Below are 17,115 nucleotides of genomic sequence, written 5' to 3'. Positions count from 1 at the left end.
GATTGAGTTTGGGTCACACAAAGTTAACTCAAGTCCTCATTGGCTGCAAAAGGAAGGAAAATAGGAGAAACTACCGCAATGTTGTCCTTTGTCACCATCTAGTGGTAAAAACGAGATGAGTACAGTTTAATCTTTTCATCTGCTTTCGTCTTTTCGGCCGTTGTTGCACTTAAACCGTTTTTCAAGGGAACATGCAGCCTTGTTTTATGAAATTTTGCAGACTACTTTGTTTCGCATTCAGCACCCCCCTTTATCTACTGCAGTTTGTTGGCCTGCGTGGTATGTACAAACGAGTGTTCCCCTTCCTCGCCTACAACGTAACATTTTCATACAACGATAAAACCCACAAGCTGAAGAGAGAACTGTTTCGGAACCTTGGAAGGTTCGCAAACGCTGACGGGACGCTTCGGTTGCTGGAAATCGGCTGTGGCAGTGGAGCAAACTTCGGGTTTTATCCCTATGGCTGCACGGTGATCTGCACCGACCCCAATCCGCACATGGAGCCGTACCTGCGTATAAGCATGGAGGCAAACAAGCACCTGACTTATGACGAGATGTTAGTTCTCTCTGGTGAGGACATGAGAGAAGTTGAGGACGAATCGGTGGACGTCGTGGTCTGCACGCTGGTGCTGTGCTCTGTGAACAACGTGGAAAGGGTCCTGCAGGAGGCCCGACGCATTCTCAGAAATGTGAGTTTTATGGCGCTGCCTTCACGTGTAGTAGGACACGTGAAGTAACTTGCACAACTAACACATTTAATTGGGATGTTGTGAGATGGACCAGTGCGTCCTGAGCAACCAACTGCTTTCAGAAGTCACCTATTGACCGCACCTCTTGTATGTAGTATAATCTCTACATAAATACAGCTGTTCTTGTACACAGATGTTTGTTAGAGATAATCATGAACACAAGGAAACTTAAACCAGAAAAAAGAGGAAAATCACAGTAGTGAAGAGCACCGCTGCAAATCTGTTCACAAATAGTCATGCACTTTGCATATCTGGCCTTTGGAAAGATTGCAGGCCATTGTTGAAAGAAAGTCATTATGTCATGTTTACTGCTTACCATGTATGAATGAGACACAGAAAACATGTATAAAAAAATACTCTAGTCAGACAATAACAAAATGACTTTGAGCCTTATTTGCAAAATGCTACGTGAGTGGATAACTAACACACCATCCCTATGGTGAAACATAGTGGTGGCAGCACCCTTATGTTTCAGGAAAGCTGGTCAGACTTCAAAGTAAACGCTTAACAGGTTAATCCTAGAAGAAAACCTGCTGGAGTCTGGAAAAGATTTAAGAGGTTCACATTCCAAGCAGAACAACGGCTTGAACATCTAACCAGAGCTGCAATATAATGAGAATATTCATGTGCTAACCTGGCCCAAAGTCCAGCTCTAAATCCAATTATTTACATCAAATCTGTCTGAGGTTGAGCTGTTCTTAATGAGGAATAGGTTAACTTTGTACATATCTGCAAAGGAACATGTAACGTTGATCTTTATAAGTGTAGTGTAATTTGCAAGTCACCATTTATTTCTTAAGCACCACCATACAGATTAAATGCTGACATTGCATTACCTAAAAATAATCTAGTTAATTATCCACATTTAATCATGTGCGTAATTAAAAATTTAATTTAATTTAAAATTGTACTTTTCTTGTATATGTATAGTTCTAGAGTAAGATGACTCAACCCAGCAGGACTTTACTGTGCTAATATTGCATTTCATTGGTTCAAATTCCAACACAACATGGCTTCTTATCAAGGCAGAGTCTAGACCTCTGTGCTAGTTTAGACCCTTGTTGGAAAATACATTTCATAGAAAATCAGGGAAGCCTTGAAGTAGTAGTTAACTAAGGAAAGTATGATGCAAAAGCAAATACATGAATAGTGCAGGCTTTAAACAATTTTCCCTTTACTTTAGATCCCTGTAATGATTGAGTTCAGGCTAAACTGCTGAAAGCCTCACTGCAGATTTGACCAGTCAGAACCAGAAGGCTATCTGGTCTGTACTGGAGCAAACCTGAACACTCGGAAACCCCACCTGCTGTTGGTTTTCTCTTTCAGGGAGGAGCCTTGTATTTTCTGGAGCATGTTGTGTCTGATCCTTCCACGTGGACATACTTCTGTCAGTATGTGTTTGAGCCTCTGTGGTGCCTCCTTGGAGATGGCTGCATGGTTACCAGAGCAACATGGAAAGACCTGGAGGCAGCTGGCTTCGCTGAGCTTCACCTAAAACACATCGAGGCTCCGGAGGTTTCTTTAATGATTAGGCCACACATCATGGGATATTCGATTAAATGAAATATGTTTTTTGTTGTTTCCAGCTAGCTTAAGACTTATTTATTAATTTATTTCTTTTCAAATAAATAATCTTTTAAATTTAGACCAAATGCTGAAACATTTTTTAATCAATAGAAGAAACACTCATAGCAACAGATCAAATTTTAAGGAGCAAAAATACCAACATATTCATGCACAACAAATGCAACAAACAGCCACACATTATACTGAGAGAAAATATATTTATTTACTCACCGAATCAGCAACATTTCATATACTGTTTGTTCTTTCTCACTCCTCCCAAGATGTACAAATAAATATTACCTGGACTATGTGCTTTTTCCCTGATTGTCAAAATAACTGCCAAGTAACAACCAAACCACATTTAATATTTCTGATACCCTTTATACTCCATTGCACAAATATAAGGAATGACAGTTGTAACATCTTTTTAAAAAGGGAAAAGAGGGGAATTGCTGGTTCACATAATTAAAAGAAATTGCATCTTTGTGATATTTATACAGTCAATATTCTTTAGATGCTGGTCAATTAACTCCAATAGCAACAGGTTTAAAAACACAAGAAAATAGGAAAGGGATACATTTGGAAACTGAGACTCAATGTTAAAGCTCACAATTTCAAACCTCCCAGTATTAAAAATGTATACAACTATAAATGTTATAGTGTTAGCATTTTTTTCTTTGCTTAAAAAAACAGCAGTTGGAAAAATTGTAAATTTGTCCAGTAAATCTCACTGCCAAAAGTCACTTTATATCAGAATAAAAAAAAAAAAGACTTGAGGCTTTCAGCCTGAAATGAAGTGTTCCCAGAAACCCAGACTTGTCCAAATGAATGAGAGCTGTGTCATTTCACACCGCCTCAATATGGATTGAAAAAGTTTATCCTGTTTTAACGCAGTAAAGATCCTTTAATGTTTTCAGTTCTTCAATCAATGTCTTGTTTTGGTTCTCCAGAACTGCAACACGGTTTTCCAGGCATTTAACATATTCCTTTTTCTTCCGCCGACATTCGCGAGCAGCTTCCCTGAAACCAGGAAAACCATCAGTACTTGTAACTTTAAAACTGGAATGAATGCATTGTTTTTTCAAAGTACAAATTCTCATAGCATCAAGATGGTGTGAACAAACAAGGTTCACTTCACACAGAAAACAACTGAATGAATATGAATTAATAATTAGGTTTTTTGGCTGATTGTTTCTGTGTCTGGGACTTGAGCTGATTCAGGCCCCTCCTAGCCAGGTAACAGCATGTGCAGTAGCCGCAGCAGCCAAATCGCTTGACTACTGAAAAACCTTTCCTGCTCAGCAACAACATAAAAATTTAGATAAAGATGTTTTTCGCTTTGGAAAATGGAAGCAGGAAAAAGTCTTATGAATGGAAACCAAATATTTCCGTACTTAAAAAGTTCTGGAAAATAATCTGAGTAAATGCCGTACTTATCTTGACTCATTAAAACTGTGCAGGAGTTTAAGCAGTGTTTAAACTCTCATTAATGATCTGCTAACCAAACAGCAAAGGCACCTTTGGCAGATCTATTTTTTTCAGAATGAAAACATCGTTCTGTCCAAACTGCTGTGGGCTTTTTAGTTGAGTCACCAAACTAAACTGTGTATTTACCTGTTTTTTGCAAGCCTGATTTCCCTCTTTAGTGTTGGATCATCAGTTTTAGTCTGGGACAGTCCAACAGGAGAGCTCATCACAACAGTCTGGGGAAGGGAGGCAGATGTGGGTGCTGTCCGAATCTGGTACGTCTGCACCTCTCCTCCGGCACCTAAACATGGATCATATGAATCCTGTCACAACTTTTAGCATTTGACTGGGAGTTTTATATTGTGACTACGCCACAACATATTTTACTTTGGACGTGTGATTTGTAAGAGTACCTTTGCTGTTAACCTTTTTTATTTTCCTTTACACATTCGATACTTTGAAACTGTTAATTTTTTCCACATTTCAATTACAAAATAAAACTAATAAATAATACTGGCAAAACAAAATTTGATGAATATACTAAATGTTCACCTTGTACTACTACTTGGTTGCTAGGCACGAGTATCTGCTGACCATCGGGTGTTTGGGCATACTGAAGGATGGTAGCGCCTTGTGCTCCACCAGCGTTGGCCATAGTGACGGCCTGTAGACCCTGAATGCCTTCAGATCCTGGAGATGCCAGCTGGATTGTGCCATTAGCACCAATGGTAACTAATTATGAAGAAAAATTAGAACTTGGTAAGGCAAACAAAAAAATGACAATCTTGGTGGTAAAGTTAAAACATAACAGGAAACGATATTCCTTATTTCATTAGATGTACTTCTTTGCATATTCCACTCCATTAGAGAAATCAAAACTACTCTACGCTAAAATTAATTACAAATATCAAGTGAGCTTCAGACATCCCCACATCCTATGTTGGTGTTAGTACCTATGTATTCACTTTAAACTGAAGGAGCCATTCTTACTGTACTGGCCGGTGCTGGTCTGGTAGATTGGTGTGCTTTGTACAGTAACACCTGTCATTCCTGTGGATGCTGGGCTGCTATCCTGTCCTTCTATGTGTGTTGTTTCCTCAGATGAAAGGTCATTGAAGATCTTTCTGCAGGACAAAAATAATTAAGAGTGATTTCTCAAATTACATTAAAGCTGTGCTTTCTGGAATTCAATTTGATCAACTTCTTACCTGTATGACGGCCGCCTTGCCAGTATTTCTCTGGTCTTCTGGGTTGTTGTTCCACTATCTGAGGAGTCTTGTGAATCTTCACTATCACTACCCTGGGCCTTGGCAGTAGAAGGTGAAGTTATAAGAGCAAGTAGTAGTACAATATCCTTTCTTACATATGAACAAAAATCTTATTTTGAATGAGAGCCTTTTAAATGAGAAGGTGTACTATAGTACTGTAAAACTAGGAAACTACTCATTATGACCCTATTAAAATAATCACCAAAAAAATTTATATTTTCATACAGCAGTCAACAAGTCTTATCTTTATGCCAACTGTTTGACAATACCCTTTTTACTTCTAGGCTTAGTGCCTAGAAGAAACAACTCAGTCATTCAATATATATAAAATATATTTGCAATATATTGCAAACCGAATAAATTTCGGTTTGCAATTTTCTTGTCTAGATTAGAACAATGAGAATGAAAAACAAGAGTGCCAAGAAAAGCAGCTGTGCTCACCGTTGCACTCTGTGCTTGTGGGGACTGAATGACCGATGACTGTGCAGACTGGATCACTCCCTGAACCTGAAACTGACCCCCAGGCAGTTGCACAACAGTCACAGAAGAGCCTCCCAATGACATCTAGAAAAATTCAAATAGAAATAAAATACAGACAAAAAATGGTTTTCCACATAAAACATAATTTGAAGAGAATTTCCTAAACAAGTAAAAACAAATGCACAAACCACATGTAGTCTCATTTACACTTAGGTTTTAAGTTATTTTCTTTTTTTTGTTTGCTTTAACTTACACATTACAAAAGCTTTTAAGCCAAAAGTCATAAATCCAATGTTCTTATCATAAAAATGTAATACATGTTAATTTACATACTTCACAGACATTAGAAAACTTAACTTGGAAAGACAGCGACAACACCTTCTACTTTACCACCACTTTTTACCATGAAGTGTTTCTATTAATACATAATTTATATTTGTAAACAGTCTGTACAATTTGAGCTTCAAAAGTGACCCAATTTAATAACAGTCAGTGAAAGATAATCTAAATAGATAATTAATTTTTTTTTAAATTCAAAACAAAAATATTGATAATGTAAATGCACATTATTATTACTGAATAAACAACTCATGTTATGTTGAATTTATTTTAGTCTCTCAGCTGTATCCATAGAAATCAGCGGGCTGAACCAAGGATGCTCTTGTCAATTTAATTGATTTAAAATGGACTCATTGTCGTTGTTAATCAAATGCTGTTGCATACTTGATTCATTGTAGCTTAAATTATTGCACAGTGAAGTTCAGCACATGAAATACCAAGTAAAAGTAATTTACAAAAATAATTCTACTATTTTAAACAGTGATATCATACTTGAATTAAATATATAAATATTTAAATATGTATTCCATAAATTAGTATATTTAAATAACTTTTAATTCATTAATTTTTACATTTGAAGAAGCTGGGGAAACATTTAAATAATTACAAACAGTATTGATACATTTATATTACTTTGTGAGATTTTTTGGCACTCAATTTGCAAAAACTCAAACTCAATGCTAGTTTTCACACTGAAAAATTCGTAGTGGAAATTTACAAATATAAATACAATCAAGTGCTGTAAATAATGTTATATTAGTTTTATGTGTAAAAGCTTTGATCTCCAGCTTTTCAATGAAAAAAAGTTTATAGATATCAACTTTTTTTCGTACAAAATGGTTTCATTATTTTCATAATGATGAGGGATTTTATGCTGTCGTCATAGAACTTTAAAACATAGACAAAAATGCAGCAACTTGGGCAGGTTTTGTCATTTTGAATTTGATTAGTACTAAAATATAAGCCGAGTACCAACCACAGTTTAAAGTCGTAACTGTGTTCATTTCTTAATGCTAAACGAGCCTGTATAGCTCCACAAAATGGCAGGCTTTCTTTTTAATCGCTTATATTAGTTACCTGCTGCGCTATCTGTGAGAACTGAGAGGATGTGATGGTAGTGGGAATGGTTGCAGTCTGTGACTCAGTGCCATTGCTGCCCTGCTGTACTTCTTCCATAGTAACTGAGAAAAAATAAATCAATATTACTGACTCACAGCAACTCTAATGTAACAACAGTTGTTGTGCCTCGCCGTTTCCCGTCTATACTTTGCTGAAAACGCCAAGCTGCATGGTCCCGACTGACTGCGCCAAAACAAACGTTAAAATATGCGCAACCACTAAAAACCTCCTTCTTGTTACTTTTTGTTTCAGATCAATTATGATCTTAAATAAATAAAATAAAAAAAAAATCAACCAGAGTACGACTTCCTCTTTGGTTCACTCAAATTTGGCAATCCAAGTAACGTTAATATCGAGTTACGAAACACTGCAGGGATCTGGAGTCAATACTGTTGACTTTTTACCCTCATTGATTTGATGCCCAATCCTATAAAATGTGCAACTTTATAACAAAACAAAAACACAGCACTTAAAAATATTGAGCTTTTAGTTCTAGAACGTCCGAGCTCACTAATGTTAGAGCTACTAGTTAACGGTGGCTAACCACTTAAGCGGATGTAATACACTTTAGAGCGATAAAAGCAACCGTTTCTGAATTATATGCTTGGCAAGTTTCGTTAGGCTGGTACACGGCATGGATGAGCTTTTTGTCTCGGTGAGCAAATATATGTAACTCTGTCACTGGCACGCAACTTATCGCGTCAAAAGACGTCAGCGATACGAGGAGCCATTAAGCTAACTACACCTTCCCTTTTCGTAGAACGGCGAGCCATTGACGAAGCGACGAGCCGCCATTACGGACCAGCGCGGAGCAGACAAGAGAGACGAGTACAAAAAGTACCGCTCAGCCAGTTGGATAATTTACCTTCTCAATGAAGTGGGACTGTTCTTGTTCACAGCGTGAAGCTCGGGCAATTGGTGTAAAGACTTTTATTTCGGTAGGAACCTGTAAATTTACTTAGCAGTAACGGCTAACAGCTAAAAACACGAAGATGTCAGCAAAAAAAAAAAAATAGCTGACCACTTTTCTCCCCCCCCCTCAAAGGAAATGGGCGGGGCTTATGAGTACAGAAGGATTACGTAATTATTCCTTTGAGCTTTGTGATTGGAGGAAAAAGTTTGAGCGTGCCGTGCCATAAAGTTCGAGTTTGCAGGAGTTGTACAATAAAACAGTATTAACAGTAGAATAAAATATTATTGCATATTGTTATTCTGTACTTGTAGTTGTAAAAAAAACATATGGGGAAATTTTCTATTCAAAGTATGTAAGGTTTAAACAAATATACTTGCACTTGTGTAATAATACTACTGTTGTGCAATAATTCAATGGATTATGATCTTATTACTTAAATCCTGCTCTCCACTAAACCTGTATTAAGTCAGAGATATTAATCTGTACTTTAATAGCTTTTTTTTTTTTTTTTTTTACATGCCTCCAAAATTGTAGTGGGGAAGTAGAGTTCACTCAAATTATCATCTCAAAATAAAAGTAATATAATACCGACATGTTTCTTCAGTCTTTCCTTATTCTTAGATATTACCATCTATTTTAAAGTGAAGCTTTTGCCACTTTTTTAATGGTCAGTCAAGTCTTGACTGAATTTTGAACATGATATTTTATGGGGTACAACATCTATTGTTATAACTTTTTGCAGCTTGATTTTCTGGTATTTTGAAATCTTTTATTAAATGCATAGTTTGTTTTTCTTGGATTTGCAATTTTTTGCATACTCTGCATCTGAAAGTACATTTTTTACTGGAGCGCACATGTTGTTTTATGCATCATGTAGATTATGAATAAATTAGGATAAAATTTGAAGTTCTTGTCCCTATTTTACAAGGAACTGTATAGGTTTCCAACATGGTATGTGGTTTCAAATTCTTTTTATAATCACTGTGCAGAAATATGGAAAATCTGAACATATAATACAACACAACAGATTAACATTAAAAGAGGCTATTTTCAAATAATGTAAAGTCTTAACATATCAGTACCTGTCATTCTATATGCACTACTATGAGTACAGAAATATTGAGGCACAGTGTATGATTAAATGTTTCGGTTTATTCTGATTTACTTATACATTAAGTATAAAACAAAGTACAACAAACCATAATGGTAGAAAGCAAAATGGTAAAGGGTGTATCACTTAATATTTAACATATTGAGTTAAAACACCTCCATAGACAGTGGATTACACCCTCTTGAAGCAAATGTAGATTTCACACAGTAATTAATATACAACATATTTAGAGTGCATACACAAAATATTGACAACTCAGTAGAGATCAATGCAATCTTAAGTACACTACTGGGTAGAATTGATCAGTTTTTCTTAGTCTTTAAAAAATTAGCATCATGTTTATTTTTCCATACTGTGCAAGCTTTGAAATTAAATTGCACCATCATTAGGATTGCATAGTGTAAGAAATCTGAAGTTGGAAAAAAAGAGTAAGAACCAGAAGAAGCCCTTGTAGACTTCCCAGCAAAGCAGGTAGATGGATTCTGGTTGTCGCTTCAGGTCTCTGATAATTTGCAGAGACTCATTCTTGTCAAATATCCAGTTTATGGATCCCGCTCTTTCATACTTGTTGGATCACCAGGTCCAGTCCTGTTTTACCAGTTTTACTCCCTGAAGTTACAGTTTCATACCTGTTTATCTCTTCTACTATGTCAAAAATAAGATGTACCCCGAGCCAGTCCCTTCGCGGCCGAGTCATGCCAACATTCTGCTGCAGCTATGGGTTAAAGCTAAGATGAAGTACTGTTGGACCCTATGTTGTTAAAATAGGGCACTGTTTTATGTGAAGCAGGATGTGGCAAAAACTATTAAACAGTGCAAAGTGCATTATTTTGATGTTTGTGATTACTGTTGAGGTTTGCAAATCTCTCCAAAATTGGGCTTGACTTGTTTAAATGGTCAAATGGGGCAACGGCAAAGCCAGAAAAAATTAAGAAAAATTCTAGGCTGAAACAAAGGTTTCATCACTGAAACATTGTGCAAGTCATTATATAGTCTTTAAATGATAAAGCACAAGGAAAGCACGTGATTGCTGGTCAAATGTTTACATACTTATCTTGTATATAAATTTTTGAAATAATTCGATCTCAGCTGTTCTCTTTTTGGGGTTACATGATTATACGAAACAAATGCACAAGTTTGCATTTTTATAGATTTTTCTTGTAAGTTTGTAAAGGACACCAGATCAAATACTGGGGCTGTATGAGTATATATAAGCTTATCTTATTACTTTGATCCTGTGTAGTTAAGGGAAAGTTCACGCTCAGTTCTGGCTTATTAAGTCATTAAAGATCTTTGTGGTACAATCACTTAACAAACCCCAAATTAACATGATGCTCACACTCACCATGAGTGGATGTAAACTTCTGAACAGAACATTTTGATGAGATGCAGTATTTTTATGCTCATCTCTGTCAGGTGTTTTTTATTTCCCTCTGGATGGCACCTTGCATGTGGCTCAGCCTGCAGCTGCATTCACAAGTGCTTAAATATTCCAGTGACTCGATACAGAAAATAATTTATGACACGTTGACAACTTTCTGCCTGTTACAGTACAAACAACATTGCTTTGAGAATTCAATTATATACAAAAAGTTGCACAAACACCAACACATAAAAAAAAAAAAAGTTTGAGCTTTTGAATGCTGAGAGGAACTTAGTTTGAACTTATTATCGCTCCACAATGTTTTACACAACTGAGAGGTTCATACCTGTTTGGCAGCATGGTGGCCATGGATGTGGGATGAACAGAAGTGGACATCATTTTTTATACTTTTTTGTTTTCCACAAAGTAACCCGTCTGCCTGAAAACAGTCATATTATTAGTTCTGCAGCCTTCCTTACAGACACTAACGGGGAAAGTTCCTGCATTAACAGTGATAGCCCTCCCAGTAAACATGGATTATTCTGCTCAGAATAACGTGCTCCTGAACCATATGCTCATAATGCCTCATTATTATAATAAAATAGATCTTTTTTTTTTCTTCAAAAAGTGCAACGTTATAGCCATACCGATACATAATGATTTAAAGTTATTTATCTTCCCGTCCCATATATAGCTAATATTCCCAAATAAAAGTACTTTTAACTGTTAAATCCTATTTACAGTCTTCTTCCTGCTACTGTTACAGCCTCCCAGCTAAGTTACTTATTCAGAAAGGAGCAGCTGAGAGAGGTGAACAAAACAATTATACATTTATACAAATAAAAATATCTATACAGTGACATACAGTATCGAAAATACAAAGAGACCCTTTTTTTGTTACAGTACAGAGTATGGGCTCTTGTTTTGTTATCATCCCTTTTGGATATTTGTCAGAACTTTTGCTCCACCTGTTAAGGAAGAATCTGAAAGCCATTAATAGCAATTTTATTAAAAGTTAAGATAGGAATGTATGGCTGAAGTTTTGTAAGGCAGGAAATATATCAAAGCAGGAATTATCTATTTGGTTTCGATAAAAGTAGGGGAATAGATTTCTAAGTTTGCACACTGGCTGAGACAGAGGTCTGTCTTCATGGCTTGTCCTCTTACTTATCCACGTTGCTAAGAAATGAAATGAAGGGGCACAGGACATGCCTTTGTGGGTGAGCTTGCTTGAAAGTTGCACGTACAAAAATACTTCAAGCTGTGTTGAGATTAGTAGCTCTGTGTGGACATGAAGAGGACAGACTTTCACCAAGACAGGACGACAGTTTTTGTTATCAAAATTTACCTGCTGTCTTATTTTGTCATTTCTACACAAAAAAAAGTGCATCAGAGACTTTGCTTTTCATCTCACGGTGTACGTTAACTGCCTTGTCTGCATGATTTTATGTTCATAGAAAAAACACAGTGTTCAACCCCAAACACAGACATGCAGTGGTGTAGATATGCTGGTGTCACACATGGCTGCGTGTCTGTACACGTGCTTCATGCTTTTCTGCTCGCCACATACTCACGCACACCCCCTCACACACACACACACACTCCATCGAGCCCGGTCATTAGCGCGACACTGCAGAAGACGCATCCAGAGATCACACCCTGATGGCCACAAGCCCCTCACATGTTGTATGCAACATAGATGGGATCCAGCTGGTCGGCGAGGAACGAGTCACGCAGGTGCATGCGCTGCTTCTCTCCCCTGGAGTTGATGGGTATGACGCCCGGGTCGACGATCACCACCACGCCCACGATGAGGTGGTGCTCCTCCAGCACCACGTTTGTGATGAGGGGAACGAGGTCCAGCGCGTCCTGCTCCGAGCCGCACAGCTCCGACACCACCACCAGCAGGTTGGTCCATGTAAACACAGCACTGCGAGGGACGAGAGCGAGGAGATTTACGTCAGGGAAGCTTAAAACCCGAAAAAAAGAAAAATGATGACAGAACCCACAGAGAAAGAGAGGTCAAAAGAAAGAGAAAGAGGCACAGGAGTAACATCTAACCACCTGGAATGAGCTGGGATGCTGCCAAAATGTAATTGGAAACACAAATGGGAAGCTTTTTAGGATTAGAAAAGCATCGGCGGCACCCTCACCTCTCAGCTATACTCCGGTGAGCTCGTGACACGGATGTTTCGATGTCAGTAGGGTGGTAGCGTAACCCTCGTAACTCTAGCGTCTCGTCCAGTGAGCCAACCACAAAAAGAGCGTCATGCCGATCTGACACACAAAGAAATGTTTGCAGAGTGCAAAGAAAAATTTTGTTCAGTTACTGTAGGAGTGAACGTATCTCTTTGTAATTATAAGGAATATAGTGTAGTGCATTGCAAAAACCTTTCCACAGTCATGAGTTTCTTGTCAGCATTTTATGTGGTAGATCAACACAAAGTGGCACACAGAAGCAGAGTGGAAGGAAGAGCATTTTTGTTTGTAAAAAAATTCAATTATAGATAATTTAATTGAAATTATTAAATTTCAATTTAATTATCTTATGCATGAGATAATTTTTCTTATGCACTACTTTGTGTTGAATTGTCATAGAAAACCCCCCAAATACTTTAGTTTATATTATTATTTTGCAGCTAATAATGACAGAAAATGTGGAAAAGTTCAAGAGGTGTGAATAAAGTTTGAAAGATTTGTCAATAACTGTTGATAAGCTTTGTTGTGACATCTCCATGGAATAATTTGTAAAAAATTATTTAGTCTTTTATGCATTTTAAATACCTAAATCATCTGATTACCTGTTTTTACAAGCCCTGTATATTCAAACATATTTAATTATCCACAAATATTTTCAGCAATAACTTACTAACTCCAATTGTCTAATTTCAGTCTAACTTATTTTAAGTTAGTTTGAGCTGCCTCTTTACCTCCACTTGCATCCAGCAGCTCTGTCCTCTTCACGAATCCCAAGTATCCAGTTCTGGCCCACAAAGTGTGCGGGTCTCCAAAGCTGAGCTTGGTGTTGAAGTGGTCGGCCTGAAGACTCTCCTCACCGTAGATGGTGTAGTAACCGCTGGCATTATGGGGGCTGTTCACCCAGACCTGAGGCAGAGAAACAAAAATTGTGTTTGTTCAACCCTGGAGTGCTTTATATTGGTGCAAACACGCCGTTGCCACATTACCTCCCCCAGATGAGAATCACCAAGTGGACCTTTCGTCTCTGGGTTCACAATGATCACCCTGACGCCTGGCAGGATCTTAAAGAAATGACAACAATATATAATCAACATGTTTTTGTGTGAGGATTTAGCAAACTAGTCTATAACAGTGGAGTACATTTTACGTTTCCCACCTTGCCAGACTCCATCAGAGGAAGACTCTGAGGTGCTCCTCTCTCCACCAGCCTCACTCTGAAATACCCAACAACATAAACAGTCAGACACACATTTATAAAATGCTGAGCCTTAAACCTAAAAGGGACACTAAGCAAAAATATCATCAAGCTACGATTGCAGACCACATATTGCACCCTATTTGTCTGCTCAACAGAAATATAATGCAGGTAAAGTCCACAACCGTGTCAACGGGAGGGACTGACACAAGCATTCCTGCACCAGATGTCTCGAGAGAATTCAGATGTGCAGAACGACCCTTTGTCTTTTATAACCTTGCTTGAGGTGCAAGCTATTTACTGTCTTTTCTGTTTTAAACGGTGGATGTCGCTGCTGCTTGTCAAACCTGCCCGCATTCAACAATCGGTAAAAAAAAGGTCTGCAGAGGAAGCCCAGCCCTCTGACATTGTAGTGGATTTATTGTGCAGATGGTGAGTATTTCATTTGTTTGACAAGTCAGCAGCGTGGCAGGTTGATGTGTTTTGTGGTGAGCTGCAGGAACTGAACTGTGAAAATGGAGTAAATATTATACTATAACAAATTAGGTTTTCTAAGTATTATGTAATAATACATGATTAGTTACCAATCATTGCTTTTTTTAAATGGATTTAGAGAACTGCAAACAAGATATAACGTATCCTAATATAACATTCATTTGTTAATTTAACAAATTGCGGACATGTAAATAATTACAGATTTCTTTTAATGATATGTATAAATAATTATTATTTAATTCTTGCGATTGTGACACTTTTGGCATCAAAAACAGAACAAAATAAAATCGCTCCTTGTGAAGGCAGTTAATTAAAAGTAAAACTGGTTTTATGCTACTAACAAATAACAAATATCAAAAACCTGAAATGAACACCTTGAACTGGACCGAGCTGTAAAGTTGGCTGCGGTGAAGTGGAAAACTGTTCTGTATTCAGACGAATCAGATTTTGAAATTCCTGCACCCTTTGAACTGACGAGGCGAGGAACCATCTGGCGCATTACCAGAACAAAATGTGAGAATCTAAAAATCGTGATGGTGTTGGACAAGTTCAGACAGATGGTATGAGTAACTCGCCGATCTGTGGAGGCTCCATTAATGCTGCACGATACAGCTCTTACACCAACATATGCTGCCATCCATATCATGTCTTTATCACAGAAGAATATTAAATACTTTGAAGAAACAACATAAAAATCACAATTTGCATCCAGTTTAAGGTGTAGTAAACAACTTAAAGAAAAAAAATGTGGCATGTTTTTAAAACAGAGAACACATTAAAAGATGAATGAGAATGTCAAGTACATGAGCTCTTATAATAAACAGGAATAGACAAAAATAATCTAAAACCTTTAAAGGATGTTGTGAATAAATAACACGGGGCTTATTAGATAAAGAGGATTTGAGCTGCTACCGTTAACGGCATCAAATTTAAATATATTTTTAAGAGAAAAACAATCATAAATTTGATCCTTAACATTATTTTTGTATATTTTATTCAAAACTCAGGGTAAATGCATATGCTCATAACAATGCATAAATAGAATCACAGTTTAAAACGTTTTGCGAAAAGAAGTTACATTTCTAACTTATTTTATATTGCCAAAGCTCAGTTTTGATGCTTAAAAGCTTTGAGTGGTTTATTTAATCACGCTGTTTTAGTTAAAAATGAACCTCCTGTGCTCCTACCTATCATGACGTAAAGACTTCATGTCCACATACACCGTGCAGGGATCAGGGCCTGTGGTTCCCTTTGGCATGCAAAAAAGGTCAGACAGGTTCACATTTTTAATGTTGAAAATCCATACTGAATTGTTTCACTGCACATATAAAAGTTTGCAAAAAAATCTACATAAAGAAACTGGCAGACAACTGGCTTTAGCCAAAGGGACAGTGCCAAGCCATCCTGGGTTAGCATATTTTAAACAATAAAAATACAAATATTACGAATCCTGGTTTCTCTTTATTACAATTTCAGGCCAGAGAAAGTATGTAAATCAAACTAAGACAAAACAAGTGCTGATGTTTGGTTTACCTGCAGGCAGATAGCAAGGTTAACTCTGGAGCCAAAAGCAGTGCTGACAGCCCTGGACGACAGACCAACGTCCTTAAACAGCTTGGAGAAGGACTGGGAGAGGGTGAGACGAGGACGCTCCTCTGCTATCACAACGCAGCTCCGCACACACGACAGGTTCACCCCGCGGGCCTTAAGCACAACCAGACACAATAATCATATCCAAGTTTGTTTGCCACAAACCCCGATTGTGTGTGTAGGCCCTCACCTTCAGTAAGTCAGTCTGCGTGCCCAGTCCTTTAGTGCACAGCTCCATAACGGAGTAGGAGCAGAATGTGTCCCTAATGCGGTACTGACTGAGCGTGCTCAGCCACAGAGACACACTGCTCTCCAGCTCAAAGGGAGGGATAAGGATTGACTGGTGGCCAGAATAAACACTGAAGGTTAAAGTAAAAAAAAAAAATGATGAAGATCTGAGGAAAACCAGTGCAGACACAAAGATAACGTAAAGAAAGTGATGGCTTACTGCACCTTGCAAGGCACCACAAGACGAAGCCCAGACCACAGTAAGGATCCAGACAGATGGCAATTTGGCGAGAAGAGTAAAGTTCACACTGAAGCTTTATGGAGCGACAAAGGGCACTGACTGCTGCATGAGAGATCTGTGATGAATACACAGAAAAGGTTTTTACTATTGTAATTTTCTGGTTTCTTTTCAATATATAATCTGACTGTTATATTTTAGAAATTAATTTTATTAGAGACATGCAAGAAGCAGGATCTCTCACCTTGACGCCAGTGAGCATGCCTGTAGTGGAGACGCTGAAGTCCAGATAAGCAATCATCTCTGCTGTGGGAGGTTTGTAGATCTGTGGAGGGCGTCGGCGAGGGAGGTCATCTGCAAACGAGAACAGAGCAACGCTTTAAAAAAAAAGAAGAAAATACATGTAGAACAGTAAGAAATAAATACAAAATAATGTTTTGTTAAATAACATTTTATGGGTATGCATCTCTTATAACTCATCTTCGGAGAATCATGTTGTACAACCAAGCTTGAAGGTGACATGTTTCAGAAGGCTCTCCTAAATCTGAGTTTCTATTATTTTTCGTGTATCTCCTCCATCTATTGAAACCTCTAGTCTTATGTTTTAGATGGTGGCTTACAGTGAACCAGGTTCTGCTGGAAGTTTCTTCCTGTTAAAAGGGGAGTTTTCCTCTCCACTGTCGCTACATGCATGATTAATAAGAGGGATTACTTTAAAGTCAACCACACAATGTGAGCGACTGTCTGCTGTTGCAACATTCCTATCCAGGAGGAGTGGATGCTTTAAGTCAATGA

At 37.7% G+C, this 17,115-nt stretch overlaps 3 protein-coding genes and 1 long non-coding RNA gene across 8 annotated transcripts in view; 2 read left to right on the top strand and 2 right to left on the bottom strand.

Moving 5' to 3' along the window:
• The first annotated feature begins 22 nt into the window (after nucleotides 1-22).
• LOC102232534 (methyltransferase-like protein 7A) lies at nucleotides 23-3,084 on the top strand. Its single transcript, XM_005799913.2, has 2 exons — nucleotides 23-689; nucleotides 2,076-3,084. The coding sequence occupies exons 1-2, from the start codon at nucleotides 192-194 to the stop codon at nucleotides 2,310-2,312; spliced, it is 735 nt and encodes a 244-aa protein (XP_005799970.1). The 5' UTR covers nucleotides 23-191; the 3' UTR covers nucleotides 2,313-3,084.
• Nucleotides 2,517-8,438, bottom strand: LOC102216396 (cyclic AMP-dependent transcription factor ATF-1-like). 2 transcript variants are annotated; one of them, XM_005799854.3, is made up of 8 exons: nucleotides 7,854-8,438; nucleotides 6,947-7,050; nucleotides 5,492-5,614; nucleotides 4,991-5,088; nucleotides 4,773-4,906; nucleotides 4,335-4,514; nucleotides 3,930-4,083; nucleotides 2,517-3,335 (listed from the first exon to the last, which is right to left on the bottom strand). In XM_005799854.3, exons 2-8 carry the CDS (start codon nucleotides 7,043-7,045, stop codon nucleotides 3,191-3,193), a joined length of 933 nt encoding a protein of 310 aa, XP_005799911.1. In that variant the 5' UTR covers nucleotides 7,046-7,050; nucleotides 7,854-8,438; the 3' UTR covers nucleotides 2,517-3,190. The 2 variants fall into 2 exon arrangements, with proteins under 2 accessions (XP_005799911.1, XP_023209305.1); XM_023353537.1 differs by lacking the exon at nucleotides 6,947-7,050 and having other exon boundaries at nucleotides 7,854-8,434.
• LOC111612353 lies at nucleotides 7,057-10,381 on the top strand. The gene is made up of 2 exons (XR_002754582.1): nucleotides 7,057-7,643; nucleotides 7,749-10,381. It is a non-coding gene; the product is annotated as an uncharacterized LOC111612353 (long non-coding RNA).
• Nucleotides 9,034-17,115, bottom strand: part of LOC102238203 (disco-interacting protein 2 homolog B-A-like) — a 42,115-nt gene continuing 34,033 nt past the window's right edge. For all 4 annotated transcript variants that reach the window (XM_023353533.1, XM_023353535.1, XM_014469077.2 and 1 more), the window contains 10 exons: nucleotides 16,565-16,674; nucleotides 16,308-16,438; nucleotides 16,045-16,213; nucleotides 15,798-15,968; nucleotides 15,452-15,513; nucleotides 13,731-13,788; nucleotides 13,561-13,635; nucleotides 13,306-13,480; nucleotides 12,529-12,652; nucleotides 9,034-12,305 (listed from right to left, as the gene is read on the bottom strand). In XM_023353533.1, coding sequence (XP_023209301.1) covers nucleotides 12,053-12,305; nucleotides 12,529-12,652; nucleotides 13,306-13,480; nucleotides 13,561-13,635; nucleotides 13,731-13,788; nucleotides 15,452-15,513; nucleotides 15,798-15,968; nucleotides 16,045-16,213; nucleotides 16,308-16,438; nucleotides 16,565-16,674 — 1,328 coding nt within the window. In that variant the 3' untranslated portion in view covers nucleotides 9,034-12,052. The remainder of the gene's footprint in view (nucleotides 12,306-12,528; nucleotides 12,653-13,305; nucleotides 13,481-13,560; nucleotides 13,636-13,730; nucleotides 13,789-15,451; nucleotides 15,514-15,797; nucleotides 15,969-16,044; nucleotides 16,214-16,307; nucleotides 16,439-16,564; nucleotides 16,675-17,115) is intronic.

Source organism: Xiphophorus maculatus, chromosome 20 (genome assembly GCF_002775205.1).
Source record: "Xiphophorus maculatus strain JP 163 A chromosome 20, X_maculatus-5.0-male, whole genome shotgun sequence".
Taxonomy (NCBI): domain Eukaryota; kingdom Metazoa; phylum Chordata; class Actinopteri; order Cyprinodontiformes; family Poeciliidae; genus Xiphophorus; species Xiphophorus maculatus.
Note: the sequence above shows the minus strand (reverse complement) of the source record. Positions and strands in the feature narration are given on the sequence as shown.